General features: G+C 32.2%; 1 protein-coding gene across 4 annotated transcripts in view; it reads left to right on the forward strand.

Annotated features, from left to right (window-relative positions):
* The window catches only part of LOC126745060 (hormone receptor 4), a 104,913-nt gene that overhangs the window by 72,491 nt on the left and 9,379 nt on the right, over window positions 1-23,043 (forward strand). For 2 of the 4 annotated variants that reach the window (XM_050452744.1, XM_050452743.1), the window contains exons 2-7: window positions 15,792-15,896; window positions 16,251-16,457; window positions 18,393-19,664; window positions 19,926-20,132; window positions 20,209-20,485; window positions 20,847-21,018. In XM_050452744.1, the coding sequence (XP_050308701.1) occupies window positions 15,797-15,896; window positions 16,251-16,457; window positions 18,393-19,664; window positions 19,926-20,132; window positions 20,209-20,485; window positions 20,847-21,018 (2,235 nt within the window). In that variant the 5' untranslated portion in view covers window positions 15,792-15,796. Of the gene's footprint in view, window positions 1-15,791; window positions 15,897-16,025; window positions 16,074-16,179; window positions 16,458-18,392; window positions 19,665-19,925; window positions 20,133-20,208; window positions 20,486-20,846; window positions 21,019-23,043 lie in introns of all 4 variants that reach the window. The other 2 variants (XM_050452747.1, XM_050452745.1) reach the window with 2 other exon arrangements.

Raw genomic sequence — 23,043 nt, forward strand, 5'->3', positions numbered from 1 at the left:
TATTGCTGTATCTTTTTTTGTCGAGGTAATGGGTAGAAGTGAGAAAACATGCGAATTTCAAAAACTATCAAAAATTGAAAATTTATATAAATGTTCTTCAGATAATTTTGAATAGACTTCTATTTTGGGGTTTTTTGGAAAAGTTAAACGAAGTTAAGGAAAAATGTTTTTTTGAAAAAATGGTTAATTTTGTCGCATAATTTTTTTCTACAAATTTGGCAAAATATTCATAACTCAAAAACTACTGAAAATTTACGATTGAAAATTCGTACAAATGTTCTTCAGGCAATTTGATTGGACACCTATTTCAGCGTTTTTCGAAAAAATTTAATTAAATTGAGAAAAATTTTTTTTTTGAAAAAATTATAATTTTTGTCTAATAATTTGACAAAACGCTCATAAATCAAAAACTACTGGAAATTCAAAATTGAAAATTTGCACAAATGTTCTTCAGGCAATTTGATTGGACACCTATTTCAGCGTTTTTTGAAAAAATTTAATTAAATTGAAAAAAAATTTTTTTTTTTTTTAAAATGATAATTTTTGTCTAATAATTTGACAAAACATTCATAAATAAAAAACTACTGAAAATTCAAAATTCAAAATTCGCACAAATATTCTTCAGGCAATTTGATTGGACACCTATTTCAGCGTTTTTCGAAAAAATTTAATTAAATTGAGAAAAATATTTTTTTTTGAAAAAATTATAATTTTTATCTAATAATTTGACAAAATGCTCATAACTCAAAAACTACTGAAAATTTAAAATCGAAAATTCGCACAAATATTCTTTAGGCAATTTGATTGGATACCTATTTCAGCGTTTTTCGAAAAAATTTAATTAAATTGCAAAAAATATTTTTTTGAAAAAATGATAATTTTTATCTAATAATTTTACAAAATGCTCATAACTCAAAAACTACTGGAAATTCAAAATTAAAAATTCGTACAAATGTTCTTCAGACAATTTGATTGGATACCTATTTCAGAATTTTTTGAAAAAAATTATTTAAATTGAGAAAAATATTTTTTTTTGAAAAAATTAAAATTTTTGTCTAATAATTTGACAAAATGCTCATAATTCAAAAACTACTGGAAATTCAAAATTGAAAATTCGCACAAATTTTCTTCAGGCAATTTGATTGGACACCTATTTCAGCGTTTTTTGATAAAATTAAATTAAATTGAAAAAAAATTTTTTTTTTGAAAAAATGATAATTTTTATCTAATAATTTGACAAAACGCTCATAAATCAAAAACTACTGAAAATTCAAAATTGAAAATTCGCACAAATATTCTTCAGGCAATTTGATTGGACACCTATTTCAGCGTTTTTTGAAAAAATTTAATTAAATTGAGAAAAATATTTTTTTTTGAAAAAATGATAATTTTTGTCTAATAATTTGACAAAACGTTCATAAATCAAAAACTACTGGAAATTCAAAATTGAAAATTCGCACAAATGTTCTTCAGGCAATTTGATTGGACACCTATTTCAGGGTTTTTCGAAAAAATGTAATTAAATTGAGAAAAATTTTTTTTTTTGAAAAAATGATAATTTTTGTCTAATAATTTGACAAAATGCTCATAACTCAAAAACTACTGAAAATTTAAAATCGAAAATTCGCACAAATATTCTTTAGGCAATTTGATTGGATACCTATTTCAGCGTTTTTCGAAAAAATTTAATTAAATTGCAAAAAATATTTTTTTGAAAAAATGATAATTTTTATCTAATAATTTTACAAAATGCTCATAACTCAAAAACTACTGGAAATTCAAAATTAAAAATTCGTACAAATGTTCTTCAGACAATTTGATTGGATACCTATTTCAGAATTTTTTGAAAAAAATTATTTAAATTGAGAAAAATATTTTTTTTTGAAAAAATTAAAATTTTTGTCTAATAATTTGACAAAATGCTCATAACTCAAAAACTACTGAAAATTCAAAATTGAAAATTCGCACAAATTTTCTTCAGGCAATTTGATTGGACACCTATTTCAGCGTTTTTTGAAAAAATTTAATTAAATTGAGAAAAATATTTTTTTTTGAAAAAATGATAATTTTTGTCTAATAATTTGACAAAATGCTCATAAATCAAAAACTACTGAAAATTCAAAATTGAAAATTCGTACAAATATTCTTCAGGCAATTTGATTGGACACCTATTTCAGCGTTTTTTGAAAAAGTTTAATTAAATTGAGAAAAATATTTTTTTTTGAAAAAATGATAATTTTTGTCTAATAATTTGACAAAATGCTCATAACTGAAAAACTACTGGAAATTCAAAATCGAAAATTCGCACTAATACTCTTCAGGCAATTTGATTGGACACCTATTTCAACGTTTTTTGAAAAAAATTAATTAAATTGAAAAAAATATTTTTTTTTGAAAAAATGATAATTTTTATCTAATAATTTGACAAAACGCTCATAAATCAAAAACTACTGAAAATTCAAAATTGAAAATTCGCACAAATTTTCTTCAGGCAATTTGATTGGACACCTATTTCAGCGTTTTTTGAAAAAATTAAATTAAATTGAGAAAAATATTTTTTTTTGAAAAAATGATAATTTTTATCTAATAATTTGACAAAACGCTCATAAATCAAAAACTACTGAAAATTCAAAATCGAAAATTCGCACAAATATTCTTCAGGCAATTTGATTGGACACCTATTTCAGCGTTTTTAAAAAAAAGTAGTATTTCTATTGTTATTTCAAGGTCAACTTCTATGTCTTCTGACCGTACCAGCTTATTGCCAAACCGTTTCACCTGGTGTGTTTGTTCCGTTAGTTTCTCCTCGAATTATGAGATAAGCCTAAGGTTAACAATGTAAAAAAAGGTGCTGTACATTATGTTTCTTGCCAATGTATATTTTGTTCATGGTACTCAGTAGGGAGCTCAATGTATACAGACTTATACAGAAGAGCAGGGGGATCGGAAGAGCTTAATTCGCCCAAGAATCAAAGTTACTTTGGTTAAAAACCTTACAATAAATCATCATTTTGTAATAACATGGACTCTGTTAAATATCGTGGTATTCATTGGTTGCATAAGTAGACAGCCAGCGAAAACTCGAATAGATTAAGTCTCTCCGCTTCCCACTACTATCGATATTACCATAGAGAGGCATGGCGAACAATGCACGTCTATTCAGTAAATGTATACACGAAAAACAAAAAAAAAAAATTACGCCATCATCTGCCTTTGTCCCAGTTTCTGGTCAAAGAGTCATCGACCTTAGACGCGAAAGTAAAAACCGATCATTATTATTATTATTGCTCGAGTGTGCTGCCTGGGCGTATTATTTTAGTCAAGGTTGCCAGGTTTTCTATCTACATTTCTTCGAAGGTATTCGGTTTCTGGATGGAATTGTTTGTTTTATTTTACTTATAGTACTGTAGAATTAGCAGAATCTATTCTGGATATCAGTCGTTACTTCCTGGTGAATATAATGAGGACTTTTCCAGGCATTTCAAGATCTTAAATAAAACAGACTTTTTGCATACAAAAAGTGGTGTGTTTTATTTAAGCACCGCGTACATACAAGTGATACACTTATTTAAAAAGATCCTAAACTATTCGTTGCACGCAGTTCCAATGACGAATGACAGCAATGACATTTTCTATATCGAAACCATTTTTGTCGTATAAGTTGCGGGTGCCAAACTCAATGTCAGAATGCTCAAAATCTTATCAACTTATTGTATTATATAGCGAACAAGTCTTTAGCTGCTGCTTAGGCTAGTGAAAGAGGAGGATAGTAGATCGAAGAGTTTAGTTTCTTCTTACAGGAGGAGTTGCTTGAAGGTTCTTTTTTTAGAAAATATGTTTTTTAAGTGCTCCATTTTATTTTTTTCTAAAATGTTGAAATAGGTGTCCAATCAAATTGCCTGAAGAACATTTGTACGAATTTTCAATTTTGAATTTCTAGTAGTTTTTGATTTATGAGCATTTTGTCAAATTATTAGACAAAAAGGATAATTTTAAAAAAAAAAATATTTTTCTCAATTTAATTAAATTTTTTCAAAAAACGCTGAAATAGGTGTCCAATCAAATTGCCTGAAGAATATTTGTACGAATTTTCAATTTTGAATTTTCAGTAGTTTTTGATTTATGAGCATTTTGTCAAATTATTAGACAAAAATTATCATTTTTTCAAAAAAAAATATTTTTCTCAATTTAATTAAATTTTTTCGAAAAACGCTGAAATAGGTATCCAATCAAATTGTCTGAAGAATATTTGTGCGAATTTTCAATTTTGAATTTTCGGTAGTTTCTGATTTATGAGCATTTTGTCAAATTATTAGACAAAAATTATCATTTCTTAAAAAAAAAATATTTTTCTCAATTTAATTAAATTTTTTTAAAAAACGCTGAAATAGGTGTCCAATCAAATTGCCTGAAGAATATTTGTGCGAATTTTCAATTTTGAATTTTCAGTAGGTTTTGATTTATGAGCATTTTGTCAAATTATTAGATAAAAATTATCATTTTTTCAAAAAAAAATATTTTTCTCAATTTAATTAAATTTTTTTAAAAAACGCTGAAATAGGTGTCCAATCAAATTGCCTGAAGAACATTTGTGCAAATTTTGGATTTTGAATTTTTGGTAGTTTTTGATTTATGAGCGTTTTGTCTAATTATTAGACAAAAATTATCATTTTTTCAAAAAAAAATATTTTTCTCAATTTAATTAATTTTTTTCAAAAAACGCTGAAATAGGTGTTCAATCAAATTGCCTGAAGAATATTTGTGCAAATTTTCAATTTTAAATTTTTGGTAGTTTTTGATTTATGAACATTTTGTCAAATTATTAGACAAAAATTATCATTTTTTCAAAAAAAATTGTTTTTCTGAATTTAATTAATTTTTTTCAAAAAACGCTGAAATAGGTGTCCAATCAAATTGCCTGAAGAACATTTGTACGAATTTTCAATTTTTAATTTCCAGTAGTTTTTGATTTATGAGCATTTTGTCAAATTTTTAGATAAAAATTATCATTTTTTCAAAAAAAAATATTTTTCTCAATTTAATTAAATTTTTTCGAAAAACGCTGAAATAGGTGTCCAATCAAATTGCCTGAAGAACATCTGTGCAAATTTTGGATTTTGAATTTTTGGTAGTTTTTGATTTATGAGCGTTTTGTCTAATTATTAGACAAAAATTATCATTTTAAAAAAAAAAAATATTTTTCTCAATTTGATTTAATTTTTTCAAAAAACGCTGAAATAGGTGTCCAATCAAATTATCTGAAGAACATTTGTGCGAATTTTCAATTTTGAATTTCCAGTAGTTTTTGAGTTATGAGCATTTTGTCAAATTATTAGACAAAAATTATCATTTTTTCAAAAAAAAATATTTTTCTCAATTTAATTAAATTTTTTCAAAAAACGCTGAAATAGGTGTCCAATCAAATTGCCTGAAGAACATTTGTGCAAATTTTCAATTTTGAATTTTTAGTAGTTCTTGAGTTATGAGCATTTTGTCAACTTATTAGACAAAAATTATCATTTTTTCAAAAAAAAATATTTTTCTCAATTTAATTAAATTTTTTTGAAAAACGCTGAAATAGGTGTCCAATCAAATTGCCTGAAGAACATTAGTGCGAATTTTCAATTTTGAATTTCCTGTGGTTTTTGAGTTATGAGCATTTGGTCAAATTATTAGACAAAAATTATCATTTTTTCAAAAAAAAATATTTTTCTCAATTTAATTAAATTTTTTCAAAAAACGCTGAAATAGGTGTCCAATCAAATTGCCTGAAGAATATTTGTACGAATTTTCAATTTTGAATTTCCAGTTGTTTTTGATTTATGAGCATTTTGTCAAATTATTAGACAAAAATTACCATTTTTTCAAAAAAAAATATTTTTCTCAATTTAATTAAATTTTTTCGAAAAACGCTGAAATAGGTGTCCAATCAAATTGCCTGAAGAACATTTGTGCGAATTTTCAATTTTGAATTTCCTGTAGTTTTTGAGTTATGAGCATTTGGTCAAATTATTAGACAAAAATTATAATTTTTTCAAAAAAAAATATTTTTCTCAATTTAATTAAATTTTTTCAAAAAACGCTGAAATAGGTGTCCAATCAAATTGCCTGAAGAATATTTGTACGAATTTTCAATTTTGAATTTCCAGTTGTTTTTGATTTATGAGCATTTTGTCAAATTTTTAGACAAAAATTATCATTTTTTCAAAAAAAAATATTTTGATTAATTTAATTTAATTTTTTCAAAAAACGCTGAAATAGGTGTCCAATCAAATTGCCTGAAGAACATTTGTGCGAATTTTCAATTTTGAATTTCCTGTAGTTTTTGAGTTATGAGCATTTGGTCAAATTATTAGACAAAAATTATAATTTTTTCAAAAAAAAATATTTTTCTCAATTTAATTAAATTTTTTCAAAAAACGCTGAAATAGGTGTCCAATCAAATTGCCTGAAGAATATTTGTGCGAATTTTCAATTTTGAATTTTCAGTAGGTTTTGATTTATGAGCATTTTGTCAAATTATTAGATAAAAATTATCATTTTTTCAAAAAAAAATATTTTTCTCAATTTAATTAAATTTTTTTAAAAAACGCTGAAATAGGTGTCCAATCAAATTGCCTGAAGAATATTTGTAGGAATTTTCAATTTTGAATTTCCAGTAGTTTTCAAGTTATGAGTGTTTTTCTGAAACTGATTCTTGAACATATAATGAAACTATGGTTAAGAGTCTAATTCTGCTGCAAGCACTCCAGACAGTCCAAGTTTCAACTGCTGGGAAGAAACAAAAAACATTGAAAGTTTTGGTATAACAGCTTAAAGGTCTACAAGAACTTCAAGTTTCAACTGTCTAAAAAAAAAACAAAATATGCAAAAAATAGTGCTGTAGAAGTCTGAAGAGTCTACTTCTTTTACAAACAGTCCAGGAACTCAAGGTTTTAATTGCTTGTAAGAAACAAAATATGAAGAAGGTTGAAAAAAACTTAAAAGTCAAGTCAAATAGTGGTTTTTTAGATGGATCTTAGATAGATAGTTGGTCAATTACCCAACAACTAAATAAACGCTACTGTAATTTTATTATATAAATCTGCTCAAGATATTTTATTTAAATAAATTTTTTATATGTACCATTGTCTTCCAATATCTCTACTGAATATAAACTGGATTTTTTGAAACTTACGGGCCTTCATAGTGATCGTTTTGTTCCATCGTTTATCCTTAAAATAAAAATGTTATTTTGTGCATGGATTTTGGGGAAGGAAAGGCGAATCCACTCCAAAGAATCTAGTACCTTTTATGAAAGGGTAGACTTTTCAAAGGCCTTTGATAATGTCAAGCTGAATCGAGGAAACAGTCCCTGAAACCATGAAAGTTCTATGAGTGTAACCTCAACTGTGACCCGATCCTCTCTTCTTTCTTGGTAACCTCTCTTGATTGATTTTCTCGATAAATTACTCACAACAGACCAGTACCAATTTTCCTGCAATAACTATATATATATATATTTTTTTTTATTACCTGCATCAATAATAATAGTCTAAAGTGCGCACTTTGCATTGAACGTCTAGCCTTCGAATTCATAGTTAAAATAAAACACAATTTACGTTAGCCTAGGTTATTATTTACAATGTCGGTCATGCGGCTCACAGTAATAAGCATTATCTAGGGAGCAGGCGCGTTATGTTACTTTTTAAACGCGCTTTAAAATGAAGGTGCACAAAATTAGATTCGCCTCGCTATTTCTGTCTGGTCTGTAAATAAGAGGAAATTAGTATACTAGTCCATAACTTATCCAGGATTTTAAAGGGGTGATTTTCAGATAATATTCCAGCGGAAGCCACTGTCTCAGGCCTTGACAAGAATCAGCTCATAACCGACTAAATAAATTATGATGCAACGATTTCAATTATTATCTAATACTCGGTTTATCACTATTTCAATTCATGTTTAGTTCGTAGTTTTGATCACTTATCTCACAATCTTTCCTAATGATTTTGTACAATTTTATTCAAACATCACAGCTCTACTCATTCCCTATCACCAGCTTAAAATGCACCTTGTCGAATGCCTTGTGCATAAATAGATTTAATCTGACATCTTTTGGTCAATATACAACACTAAATAACCAGAATGGTAACTGTTAATGGACCTTCCATTATCTTTCTGATTGCTTGACATGTCATAATTTAATTTGAATTGGAAGACTGGATGGAAATACTGCCTTAGTATGTCTCACCTTGGATTCAGTCAGGATTAAGGGGGTCAATAAAACATACCTTTATCTGTTTAAAGGAACTGGCAGGAGCATGTGACTTTTCCAGTTAATTAAACAAATTAAGTTGGAAAAACTCTTCTTATTAAGGGAGCGCGTGTTTTCTACGTCCGCTCGCCTCGACTGCTGCCGCAAGACTGAGTAGTTCGACCGTCACCCGCTCCCACCCTATGTCGCTGTCATATGTAAAGAATTTGCTCGAGTAAACCCGAGAATTTCGCTTTTTCTCAAAAACTGTTACTCTGCCAAAAAAAATTACTCTAACCATTTTTGTTGTCCTCATTAAAAACTACAACTTTTGTAATAACCTTTATTATTGTCAGATTGATATTTACTGAGATATCAAGGATTAAGTGCGGGTAACAGTGACAAATTTAATTTGCATCAAGTTAAAGTTCCAACAGCTCTTTCTCAAAAACTATCAATATTACAGAAAAAATTACTCTAATAATTTTTGTTGTCCTCATCAAAAACTACAACTTTTGTAATAATCTTAATTATTGTCAGATTGATAATTACTGAGATATCATGGATAAAGTGCCGGTAAGTAGTCATAATTTTAATTTGCATAAAGATAAACTTCCAGGAGCTCTTTCTCGTTAACTATTAGTCTGATAGAAAAAATTCTTTAAACATTTGTGTAAACCTCATTAAAATTTACAATATTTATAGTAATCAAATTCAATATTTACTGAGATTTACTGGAAAATAGAGGCTTTCATTTCACACTTTTATATTTCCGAATATTGGACCAACCAAGAAACCACTGTAAATAAAGAGTTTCCTAGTTAATTAAACAAATAAAGTTGGAAAAACTGTTCGTATTTAAGGAGCGCGTGTTTTTTACGTCCGCTCGCCTCGACTGCTGTCGCAAGACTGAGTAGTTCGACCATCACCCGCACCCACCTTATGGCGCTGTCATTTGTAAAGATTTGCTCGAGTAAACCGGAGAATTTCGTTTTTTCTCAAAAACTGTTACTCTGACAAAAAAAATTACTCTAACCATTTTTCTTGTCCTCGTTAAAAACTACAACTTTTGTAATAACCTTTATTATTGTCAGATCGATATTTACTGAGATATCAAGGATAAAGTGCCGGTAAGCAGTGACAAACTTAATTTGCATCAAGTTAAAGTTCCAGCAGCTATTTCTCGAAAACTATCAATGTGACAGAAAAAATTACTCTAACCATTTTTATAGTCCTCGTTAAAAACTACAACTTTTATAATAACCTTTATTATTGTCAGATTGATTTTTACTGAGATATCAAGGATAAAGTGCCGGTAAGCAGTGACAAACTTAATTTGCATCAAGTTAAAGTTCCAGTAGCTATTTCTCGAAAACTATCAATGTTACAGAAAAAATTACTCTAATCATTTTTGTTGTCCTCATCAAAAACTACAACTTTTGTAATAATCTTAATTATTGTCAGATTGATAATTACTGAGATATCATGGATAAAGTGCCGGTAAGCAGTCATAATTTTAATTTGCATAAAGATACACTTCCAGGAGCTCTTTCTCGTTAACTATTAGTCTGATAGAAAAAATTCGGTAAACATTTGTGTAATCCTCATTAAAATTTACAATATTTATAGTAATCAAATTCAATATTTACTGAGATTTACTGGAAAATAGAGGCTTTCATTTCACGCTTTTATATTTCCGAATTTTGGACCAACCAAGAAACCACTGTAAATAAAGAGTTTCCTAGTTAATTAAACAAATAAAGTTGGAAAAACTGTTCGTATTAAAGGAGCGCGTGTTTTTTACGTCCGCTCGCCTCGACTGCTGCCGCAAGACTGAGTAGTTCGACCATCACCCGCTCCCACCCTATGTCGCTGTCATATGTGAAGCATTTGCTCGAGTAAACCCGAGAATTTCATTTTTTCTCAAAAACTGTTACTCTGACAAAAAAAATTACTCTAACCATTTTTCTTGTCCTCGTTAAAAACTACAACTTTTGTAATAACCTTAATTATTGTCAGATTGATATTTACTGAGATATCAAGGATAAAGTGCCGGTAAGCAGTGACAAACTTAATTTACATCAAGTTAAAGTTCCAGTAGCTATTTCTCGAAAACTATCAATGTTACAGAAAAAATTACTCTAACTATTTTTATAGTCCTCATTAAAAACTACAACTTTTGTAATAACCTTTATTATTGTCAGATCGATATTTACTGAGATATCAAGGATAAAGTGCCGGTAAGCAGTGACAAACTTAATTTGCATCAAGTTAAAGTTCCAGTAGCTATTTCTCGAAAACTATCAATGTTACAGAAAAAATTACTCTAACTATTTTTATAGTCCTCATTAAAAACTACAACTTTTGTAATAACCTTTATTATTGTTAGATCGATATTTACTGAGATATCAAGGATAAAGTGCCGGTAAGCAGTGACAAACTTAATTTGCATCAAGTTAAAGTTCCAGTAGCTATTTCTCGAAAACTATCAATGTTACAGAAAAAATTACTCTAATCATTTTTGTTGTCCTCATCAAAAACTACAAGTTTTGTAATAATCTTAATTATTGTCAGATTGATAATTACTGAGATATCATGGATAAAGTGCCGGTAAGCAGTCATAATTTTAATTTGCATAAAGATAAACTTCCAGGAGCTCTTTCTCGTTAACTATTAGTCTGATAGAAAAAATTCTTTAAACATTTGTGTAATCCTCATTTACAATATTTATAGTAATCATAATTATTGTGAATTCAATATTTACTGGAAAATAGAGACTTTCACTTCACAATATGCTTGCGAATATTGGAGCAACCAAGAAACGACTGTAAATAAGGAATTTTCCAATTAATTAAACAAATAAAATTGGAAAAGCTCTTCGCATTTAAGGAGCGCGTGTTTTCCACGTCCGCTCGCCGTGACTGCTCCCGCAAGACTGAGTAGTTCGACCGTCGTCCGCTGCCACCCTTTGTCGCTGTCTGTAGAGAGTATACCCGAGAATTTCGTTTTTTCTCATAAACTGTTACTCTGACAAAAAAAATTACTCTAACCACTTTTCTTGTGCTTATTAAATACTACAACTTTTGTAATAACCATTATTACTGTAAGATTGATATTTACTGAGATATTAAGGATAAAGTCCTGCTAAGCAGTGACAATTTTAATTTGCATAAAGTCAAACTTCCAGGAGCTCTTTCTCAACAATAATTAGTCTTACAGAAAAAATTACTTTAATCATTCTTCTAGCTCCCACTAATGTCGACAAAATTGCATATATTTAAGTACACTTTTGCCAATATGCACCTGCCTGCATGACTTTTTTGAAAAACTTGAAAGCTATGAAAACTCCACTCCCAGTTTCCAACAATAACAAGTTCAGTGTTCAATAGAGTTTATATGGAAAAAAACACGTCATCCAAACAAACCGATCAAACAAAAAGCCTCGCGAGAGAATATAGTTGCATAGCAAAAGAGAGAGAGAGAGAGAGACAGCGATAAAAGTAGTAATTGCGGGAGCAGGCAGCCGTTCCGATTTGGGTCAGCGTCGAGTCGGTTTATTTCTGTTTTCCGGTCGTTGATCCAGGAATATCTGGGTCAGAACGTGCGCTTTAAGGAAGCAAACAAAAAGATTTACTGGCCCCCGCTCGAAGCTTAATAGTTTCCCTATTTCGTAATCGCTGTTCGAACTTTCTATTGTTTATGAATTTCACTGTTACGATTTAATTGCAATGTGTCCGTTTATTTTCGGACATTGCGATCTGGAAATAGTGATAGATTTTAACGAGATCTACAACAATGATTAGAGTCGATTTTTCTGATAGTTTTCGAGAAAGAGCGAAATTCTTGGGTATATTCTCTACAGACAGCGACAAAGGGCGGCAGCGGACGACGGTCGAACTAATCAGTCTTGCGGGAGCAGTCACGGCGAGCGGACGTAGAAAACACGCGCCCCTTAAATACGAAGAGTTTTTCCAACTTTATTTATTTAATTAACTAGGAAACTCCTTATTTATAGTCGTTTCTTAGTTGGTCTAATATTGGGAAACATATTGTGAAGTGAAAGCCTCTATTTTTCAGTCAATGGGACTTCAAGACTGGTCAGAGTATTTTTTTCTGTAATATTAATAGTTTTCCAGAAAAAGCTACTGGAACTTTAACTTGATGCAAATTATTAAGTTTATCACTGCTCTCTTACATTTTATCTTTAATTTCTCAGTAACTGTCAATCTCACAGTAATAAGGGTTACTAATGGTAACAGCGACATTGGGTGCGATTGGTATCATTTTTGAAGTGTTTCAAGCAAGACATTTAGGGTCGATTTTTCCATTTTTTCCAGGCAATTATGGACGCTTTCCCAGGCAGTCAAATAATTTTTCCGGTAGTTCTAGACTAATTTTTTATTTATTCCAGGCATTTGGACACACTTTTTCAGGCAATTTTAATTATTTTCCGGTAATCTAAAACAATTTCCTATTCCTTCCAGGCAACTGAACTCATTTTTCTAAACAGCTAAAATAATGTTTAAACTTTTGCATAAAATTTCCAAGCATTTAGGGGTCCGTTTCCTAATTTATTTTTCCAGGCAATTATAGTCACTTTCCCAGGCAGTCAAATAATTTTTCCAATAGTTCTAGACTAATTTTCAAGTGGTTTAAGCAACTGGTACAAAGATTCCAGATATTTAGGTTCGATTTTCTATTTTTTCCAGGCAAATATAGTCATTTTCTTAGGCAGTTAACTAATTTTTTCGATAGTTCTAGACTAATATTTCGTTTATTACAGGCACTTGGACACATTTTTCCAGGCAGTTCAAATGATTTTTTTAGTGTCTCAAGATTCTAGAACGATGTCATTTTTTCAATTTTTCCAACTTACGTCATTTTTCTAAGCGATTGATATAACTTTTGAAATGTTTCAAGCAAAAATTCCAGACATTTAAGGTTGGTTTTTCAATTTTTTTCAGGCATTTATGGTCATTTTCCTAGACAGACAAATAATTTTCCGATAGTTCTAGACTGAATTTTTATTTATTCCAGGCACTTGGACACACTTTTTTCCAGACAGTTCAAATGATTTTTCAAAAATTTATAAATATTGGCGCCCAACAATCATGAAAATTCATAATTTTTTTTGACACAATAAATCGAAATTTTGAAACATTTCAATTTAAAAATTGTGAATACTTCTCAGGTGTACATACCAAGAAGAGTAACGTGCATTTGTCGAAAATTCATACATTTTTAATATTTTAGTAAGGTGCATTTTTGGCGCCCAACAGTGTGGAAATTTTTTTTTTGTTTTCAATTTTTTCCAGGCAATTATGGTTATTTTCCTAGGCAGTCAACTCATTTTTGCGGTAGTTCAAGACTAATTTTTCATTTATTCCAGGAAGTTGGACGCACTTTTCCAGGCAGTTCAAATGATTCTTTAAATGTTTCCAAATTCCAAAACAATTTTTTTTCAGGTAGCTGAAGTCATTTTTCCAATTTTTCCAAGCAGTTTACGTGATTTTTACAAGCGATTGATATAATTTTTAAAGTGTTTCAAACAACTGGAACAAAGATTCCAGGCATTTAAGGTCGGTTTTCCATTTTTTCCAGGCAATTATGGTTATTTTTTCAGGCAGACAAATAGTTTTTCCGATAGTTCTAAACGAACTTTTATTTATTCCAGTCAGTTAGACACGCTTTTCCAGGCAGTTCAAATGATTTTTCAAAAATTTATAAATTTTGGCGCCCAACAATGATGAAAATTAATAATTTTTTCACACAAAAAATCAAAATTTTAGAAATTTTCAATATAAAAAACGTAAATACTTCTCAGGTGTACATACGAAGAAGAGCAACGTGAATTTGTCGAAAATTCATACATTTTTAATATTTTGGTAAGGTGCATTTTTGGCGCCCAACAGTGTGGAAGATTTTTTGTTGTTTTCCATTTTTTCCAGGCAATTATGGTCATTTTCCTAGGCAGTCAACTCATCTAGTTCTAGACTAATTTTTCATTTATTTCAGGTACTTGAACACACTTTTCCAGGCAGTTCAAATGATTTTTCAAAAATTTATAAATTTTGCAACAATCATGAAAATTCATAATTTTTTTTACACAAAAAGTCGAAATTTTGGAAAATTTCAATTTAAAAATCGTCAATATTTCTCACGTGAATTTGTCGAAAATTCATACATTTTTAATATTTTATTAAGCTGCATTTTTGGCGCCCAACAGTGTAAAACAATTTTTTAATTTATTCGCTTTATTTAAGCACTAGAGGGTAGCGAGTAGAGTTCGTAAATATTTATAAGGTGGGATCAAGGGTAGAAAGGAAAATAGCTTGGTACCTCGAACCACGTTTTTATCCTTAAATCCATAAATAAGTCCAAAAATTATGAAAATATTACAAATGTCAGTTTACACAAAATATGTAATCGATTATGTATTAATAAGCAAATAACTAGGTGACAGGTCTGTCAAAAAAATAAACAATATAAAAGAATATTTGTTTGTTTTTATTTCCCGTTAAGAAAATGATAATTTCGATAAACCCTCGTAATAAATAAAAATTAGTCAAGGCCAAGACCTACGTCATTCGGTTGAAACAGACCATGTGATCGGTTATGTATTAATAAATAAGCCATCTCGTGACAGGTCTGTCAAAAAATAAAACAATATTTTTTTTTTTTTCTCTGAAGAAAATCATCATTTCGATAAGCCCTTGTAAAAAATAAAACTAAGTCAAAGTCAAGGCCTACATAGTTCAGTTTACACAGATCATGTGGTCGATTATGTATTATTAAACAATGTGGTTCCTAAGTTATGCGCAGAAATGTCCGCTAATAAGGAAAAAATCTTGATGTGAATTTCAGGAATTCAACTAATGTGACTCAGAAAGTTGTTGAGTTATTATTGAGGATTTGAGGCATTTATCCAGACAGTGAAATAGCTTTTCCGATAGCTCGAGACTAATTATTCATTTATTCCAGGCACTTGGACACAACTTTCCAGGCAATTCAAATGTCTCAAGATTCTAGAACAATTTTTTTTCTAATTTTTCCAAGCAGTTGAGGTCATTTTTAAAATTTATCAAGCTTCTGAACAATACACTTCAGGCACTAAGAGGGTGGGTTTTCCAATTTGTTTTCCAAGCAATTATGGTGATTTTCTCGAATTTTTCCAGACAGTTAATTTTCTTTAGTTTTTTAAGCATCCAGATTAAGTTTTCCAAACATTTAGATTCATTGTTCAAATTTATCCAAGCAATCCAAATAATTTTCTCCATTTTAGGTATTTGTAAGAGGATTTTCCCTAAAAACTGTAATAACCTTTTAAATTATTATATATATTATAGTTTCTCACTCATAGCGAGTTAGACTCATGTTATTTATAATGGATTCCACTAAAGCCTTTGACATCAGTGATGAATTTAGTGAACCCATATTACATGGTTTACACGTAATCATCGGTTCAATATTTTTAACAATTTGTCTTATTCGACTTTATTTAAACCGTTTTTCATGTTGACGATAGATATATAATATTTGTTTTCTTTTATTTTAGGAATTATGACCCTTACGCGTACCCCGTGTGAGCTCGACAAGATGAGCCTTTTCCAAGATCTGAAATTGAAAAGGAGAAAAGTCGATTCAAGATGCAGCAGTGACGGTAAGGTTAGAATTAGTTCTTGTAAAGAAAAACGTATGTCTATGTAATATGTCTTCTCTAACTTGATTCTCAAGAAAAATTCGAATAAATAAGACTACAGTTTTCAAACGTTTGTTAACTTTGTTATAGATTTTGTGGAATGATACAAAACATGAAGTTTCTCTAATTACTCGAACTGTAAGTTTTCGATTTTTCACCCATAAATTACAATCAAATAATTACCATACTAATCCATTTTCCATGAGAACGATAAAATTTCAAAATAATCGAATAAATTGTTAAGGGCCAGAATAAACGGCGACCGAGCGAATTTACATTCTAGGCCCCACCAATCACTCTGTTGTCCGCTTCTAGGCGAATCTGTCGCCGATACGAGCACCTCGTCGCCGGACCTGGTGATCCCCCCGTCCCCGAAGATGATGACGACCGGCGACCACAACCCCACGATCCACAATCCGCCACCCAGTCCCGATTCCACGCCCATCCACTCGCTCATCAAACTGGAACCGACCATCGAGAAGGTCCCGAACCGGCTGGAGGAGTCTGGAGTATTCGACGGCGGTAAGTCATAATAATAATTTACAAGAAATAACCTTAAGTACATTACTGAGAAAGTATCGATGATCGATGTAGAAAATGCTTGCGCGTACCGGAGACAATTCAACATATAACATCGGGATGCGCATCTCTATCAGCTGCCGAATATCTGCACCAACATAACTGTGTGGCAAAAATTATTCATCAAGAACTGGCAAAACTTTATCATCTAATTGGCGTAACTTGCCCCTATTACCAGTACAAACCAGAAACTGTATATTAAAAAACTATGACAGCTGTTAAATTTTTGAAAATGACATATTTCGTTTCATAAAATGAGGCTATGAGTGCAAAAACGGACTAACCCCAATATTATTAAGTGCTAAAAAATAGGTTTAAAAAAATACGAAAATGAGAGTGCGCAAAACCCTTTTAAAAAGACATTTTTGTAGATCGGATTAATTGAATGTTCTTGAGTGTTACTTATATTTGCGGAATTTATTTTAAATTTTTGGATATGGCTAATATTCGATTTTTTTATGTGGGTTAGTCCGCACTCTGCATTTAAAATTGATTGGGTTTTTTAATGGGTTACTATAACTTAAGCTATTATAAGTATTACGTCAAAACCTGTATTACTCGTATTGCCACGAGAATAAATAAAAAAATATAGAAACTTTATTTTTTTATTAAGTAGGTAGTTATTAAATACGTAAAGTTTGTTCTTTCTCAATTAGGCCAACTACTTCACCTCCAGTTGCTTGAGCGGATGACCTCAGATTTTTATAAAAATCTTGGTATATACAAGGGATGAATTCCATTAACTCAAGGAGATCTTTATTTTAGCTTCATTAATGGCATTACCATTTGGGTATAAAAGGGGCAGATCCTTAATTTTACTGTGTTAAAATAAACCTCTTCATTATTCGAGTATCCATTTTTATTATGGTAAAAAGATTTTTTTTAGCATGTCTTATGACTGTATGCCAGTCTTGAGGTATGTGGATGGAATTTCTTTTCTTTTTCTATGATTCCGAAATCTTAATCGCATGGTAAATAGGAATGACCACTTACAAGGAATTTATGATCTATTTCTTCCATAGTAAATAATGGAGATGCAGTAATATAGTTACATATCAATGACATTTTTATATTACGATTCTGACCACCACATTGGTCAGAATACATTATAAGTCTTTTCGATGTAATAAAGTTTTAATGTAATATAAAATACAAAATCCCACCGCTTGCGGCCCCTTCGAAGCAATACTTTCATCCCATACAAACATGAACGAATTATTGCTTCCCATAGCATGTATATTAAAGCAGTAAGTCCATAACTGCCTTTTATAGTAACAATTGCCTGTGGTAAGTACATGTGTAGGAAGAGTCTTCATTAGATCAAAACAGATGACCGCTGCGTTTCCACTTTTTGCCAGTTCAGTGTGTTTTCTTAGGGTGTCTCTAGCACATAAACTTCTTACTTTTAGCAGCACAGTGGACTAACTGAGGATAGTCCACTTTCCTTCTTTAAACTTTTATTAATAATAAAGTTCAATAACTAGTTTAGTGCTGCCATCTCGTAACGAAAGGGAATAGGTCGTTTGGTTCACTGTGCAATAAATAGATTTTAACTTGACGGATAATATTCTATAATACGGTTGATTTTGAATTTTTGTGGGTTAGTCCGATATTGCACTCATAGCCTCAAATAAGCATTACACAGTAATGCGAAAACCGCAAGGCTTTATCTCCTATAGCAACCGAGATAACCTATAAAACTGTCCAAATTTGGACACCCTGTAAATAAGACAACGTTTTGTTTGTCAATGTAAAGCACTTTTTGTTTGTTAGACCATCTTCAGAGTCGCTTTGTGAAAATTACACTGACACACAAAACGTTCTCTTATTTTGTTTTACTTGACACTAGTACGATTAACGTACGATATTTTCTTACAGGTGGCATAACAAAAGACCCAGGAGGAGGAGGAGAACCGGAGGAAAGAGAAAGAGTAGGAATAACAGTCACCACTGCCAGTGTCATACGAAGTCTGAGAAGTCAAAGTCCACCGGCCCTAAGGCCCGCGCCGCCCTTCAGCCCCTCACAACCGCCGAGACCGCACAGTTCACCGGGCAGACCCGCGAACGCCAGTCCCGTGATCAAACACACGCCCCTCCTGCTCCACCATCCCACCACGCCGAGTCCGCCGCGGAACCTCACGCCCACTCACACTCACTCCGGCTCCGAGTCGTCGTGCGCCTCCAACTCGTCGTCGTTTTTGCAGAGCACCAGACAACGTGGGGTGATCATCACGCAGCCCCAGGCCGCCCTGGTGCAGAGTCAGCTGTGGCTGAAACACCAGCGGATCAACGGGGTGAAACCGGAACTGATCGGGGGTAGTTTCGGGGCGACGACCACCACCTCACCGCCGCACGTGAGTGATTTACGTTCGCCCAGTAGTCCGATGCCGAGAACCGTTCCGAGTAGTGCTGTGCCGGTGAGGCAGACGCCTACGGTGATAATGGGTGAGGCGGGGGGTGTGAGGACGATGATTTGGTCGCAGCCGACCCAGCTGTGCACCACCCCAACGTCACCCACCGGCGGTGAACCGCCGCTGTTTCCTACTACGTCCAGTTGGCCCCGTGGCGGTAGTCCTCTGAGCAATCCGGAGGAAAGTGCTGCCCAAATGCTACTGAATCTGGGGCAAGACAATCGGTTGAGTCGTTTACCCGTGACGAGAGCATTGGTGGTGTCACCTTCATCCCCGTCGATGTCTCTCAGCACCGCGCCTCTGAACATGGAGCAGTTGTGGGCGGGGGATCTGCGTCAGCTCCCGTTGTCGCAGCACCATCAGACCCAGGCGCTGAATCTCACCTCGCCCGCCGGCAGTTTGACGCCTCAGAATCTGTTCCCCGGTACTCCCGATCTACGGTTGGTCGGTTTGGGGTTGGGAGGGGGCGGTGGCGAGGGCGGCAGTACCGCCCCGGAACAACAACCGGAAGAGGAGGACCAACCGATGATCTGCATGATATGCGAGGATAAAGCGACCGGGTTGCATTACGGGATTATCACGTGCGAGGGTTGTAAGGGGTTTTTCAAAAGGACGGTGCAAAATCGGAGAGTGTACACGTGCGTGGCGGACGGCAATTGTGAGATTACCAAGACGCAACGGAACAGGTGTCAGTATTGCCGGTTTAAGAAGTGTATCGAGCAGGGAATGGTGCTGCAAGGTGACTATTAGTAAATATTTAACGCATGAATTCATCCCAGGCTAAAATGAAAAGTCTATTAGTCCTACAGTATCAGTTAATGACTTTAATGCATCATATAATAGAAAACCTCATTTTTATTCAAATTTTCTGGTTTCAACGCTCCTGACAAGACTGACACTGTAGATTTGGAATTTTGACTTTAACCTGGATTAATTGAATCAGTAGCTGATGTAGGTGACTTTTTTGAACACGAATGTATCTTTCAATGTAAATTTTCAGCCGTTCGAGAAGACCGGATGCCCGGCGGAAGAAATAGCGGAGCTGTATATAATTTGTACAAAGTGAAATATAAAAAACATAAAAAGCCCAGCAAGGCGGCGGCGAAGAACCAGGAGAAGAGCATACAACAGTTCAAGGCTGAACAACAACAGCAACAACAACAACAACAGCAACAACAACAACCGGCCGGTATTCCTCCTAATTTAGGTAAATAATTAAGGATCAACATACATGGTGACAATTTCATAAGTTGATAACAAACATGTTTTTTTTTTTGTTGTAGTAAATGGCACCATCCTGAAAACAGCTTTAACGAATCCGAGCGAGGTGACGCGGTTAAGGCAGCGACTGGACAGCGCGGTGTCCAGTTCCCGGGACAGGAACTTCTCCGTCGAATACGCCCTGTCCATGATCAAAACGTTAATCGACTGTGATGAGTTCCACGATATCGCGACGTTACGGAACCTGGACGAATTACTCGACCATAACACCGACCTGAGCGAGAAACTGTGCAACATCGGCGACTCGATAGTTTATAAATTAGTGCAATGGACTAAACGGTAAGAACAATCGAAACACTTTTGGCCTTCGGGGGACCTTAAAGATCCACGTTTCGAAGCGCGAGATGCAGATGGAGCCACAGGATTTCAGGACAAAACAAGCTCCTCTTCTTGTCTTACAACTTACAACACTGCCCTTACTGGGTTTATTTAATAGTAGATTCTCCAATAATCTGTTGTTCCTTAAACTCCATTTTACGACATTTCAATAATATTGCAGTTTCCTTTACTCAGTTCATACTTATGCTCCGTACAACTCAAATCTCTTTACTAGCTTCCGTGTTGCTCTGCAGTGAGCTTTGTCTGATGATTTAAAAGGTACTCTTACTGTAACTGGTAATCTTACACTATTTCCTTGCAGACTTCCCTTTTACCTGGAACTTCCCGTGGAAGTTCACACCCGGTTGCTGACGCACAAGTGGCATGAGCTGCTGGTGCTGACGACGTCCGCTTACCAGGCGATCCAGAAGGCAGCTACCGAACAGATGCAACAGACCCCCGCCACTTTCATTAAGCCAGATTTTAATCACGAGGTAACTAAACTTACTCATTTATTCAGTCAGGAGTACAACTTAAAAAAAAATATATCCCTGTTCGTTTAAAATGATACGTCACGATTGTGCTGATTGTCTGTGACCGCTTTATGGTGCGCACATATAAAAAACAATATAGCGTGACTGTGCAGATTGTCTGTGTCCTATTTTACCTCGATACCTGCTGTTGATTTTTTTTGATATTACCTTATGTCCCGGCACAAATAAAATATACGATCGGATTGGTGCAAATTATCTGTGTCCGCTATTCTTTGCATAAATAATAAGGAAAAAGGCAAATATAATTTATTTGTAAGGAATATTGATGCGGAAAATCCCTGTTCACTTAAAATATAATGCAATACACCAAGATTGTGCAGTTCGTCTATGACGCCCTTTTTCAAATTTTACAGCATAATTTGAAAAAAAAATGTAATCAAATGCTATAACGTATTCATGCAACATATCCCTGTCCAAATAAAATATACCATCATTGTGCAGGGTTTTTTTTTTGTTCAGACATAGATTCTTATTACGGACTGTTTTAAATGATGCAGATTGTCCCTGTCCAAACAATAAAATTGACGAATTAATTACATTTTACACAATATGAGAATATGCCATAATTGTGCAAATTGTCTGCGACGGCATTAATGCTATTTGACGACCATGACAAATTTTAATTTAAGTATTTCATGCAGAATACATACACATTTTTCACATTTAATTTTTTACTCTCAAAATATCCTGGTTTTCAAATTTTCTGTAGATACACTTTTTATTCAGAATTAAATACCTTATCCACTAATTCAACTTTCATGAAAATCGGTAAGAAATTAAGGGAATTATTCCTGTTTTTCTACTTGTAAGTCTATTAATCTTACACATTTTTTAACATTTAATTTTTTACTCTGAAAATATTTAGTTTTTCAAATTTTTTATAGATACACTGTTTATTCAGAATTAAATACCTTATCCACTAATCGAACTTTCATGAAAATCGGTTGAAAATTAAGGGAATTATTCCTGTTTTTCTACTTGGGAGTCTATAAATCTTACAGATTTTTTAACATTTAATTTTTTACTCTGAAAATATTTAGTTTTTCAAATTTTTTACAGATACACTTTTTATTCAGAATTAAATACCTTATCCACTAATCTAACTTTTATGAAAATCGGTAAGAAATTAAGGGAATTATTCCTGTTTTTCTACTTGGGAGTCTATTAATCTTACACATTTTTTAACATTTAATTTTTTACTCTGAAAATATTTTATTTTTCAAATTTTTTATAGATACACTTTTTATTCAGAATTAAATACCTTATCCACTAATCCAACTTTCATGAAAATCGGTGAGAAATTAAGGGAATTATTCCTGTTTTTCTACTTGGGAGTCTATTAATCTTACACATTTTTTAACATTTAATTTTTTACTCTGAAAATATTTAATTTTTCAAATTTTTTATAGAGACACTTTTTATTCAGAATTAAATACCTTATCCACTAATCTAACTTTCATGAAAATCGGTGAGAAATTAAGGGAATTATTCCTGTTTTTCTACTTGTGAGTCTATTAATCTTACACATTTTTTAACATTTAATTTTTTATTTTGAAAATATTTAATTTTTCAAATTTTTTATAGATACACTTTTTATTCAGAATTAAATACCTTATCCACTAATCCAACTTTCATGAAAATCGGTAAGAAATTAAGGGAATTATTCCTGTTTTTCTACTTGGGAGTCTATTAATCTTACACATTTTTCACATTTAATTTTTTACTCTGAAAATATCCAGTTTTTCAAATTTTCTGTAAATACACTTTTTATTCAAAATTAAATACCCTGTGCACTAATCCAACTTTCATAAAAATCGGTTAAAAATTAAGAAAACTATTCCTGTTTTTCTACTTGGGAGTCTATTAATCTTACACATTTTTTAACATTTAATTTTTTACTCTGAAAATATCCAGTTTTTCAAATTTTCTGTGGATACACTTCTTATTCAGAATTAAATACTTTAT

Source organism: Anthonomus grandis, chromosome 15 (assembly GCF_022605725.1).
Source record: "Anthonomus grandis grandis chromosome 15, icAntGran1.3, whole genome shotgun sequence".
Lineage (NCBI taxonomy): Eukaryota > Metazoa > Arthropoda > Insecta > Coleoptera > Curculionidae > Anthonomus > Anthonomus grandis.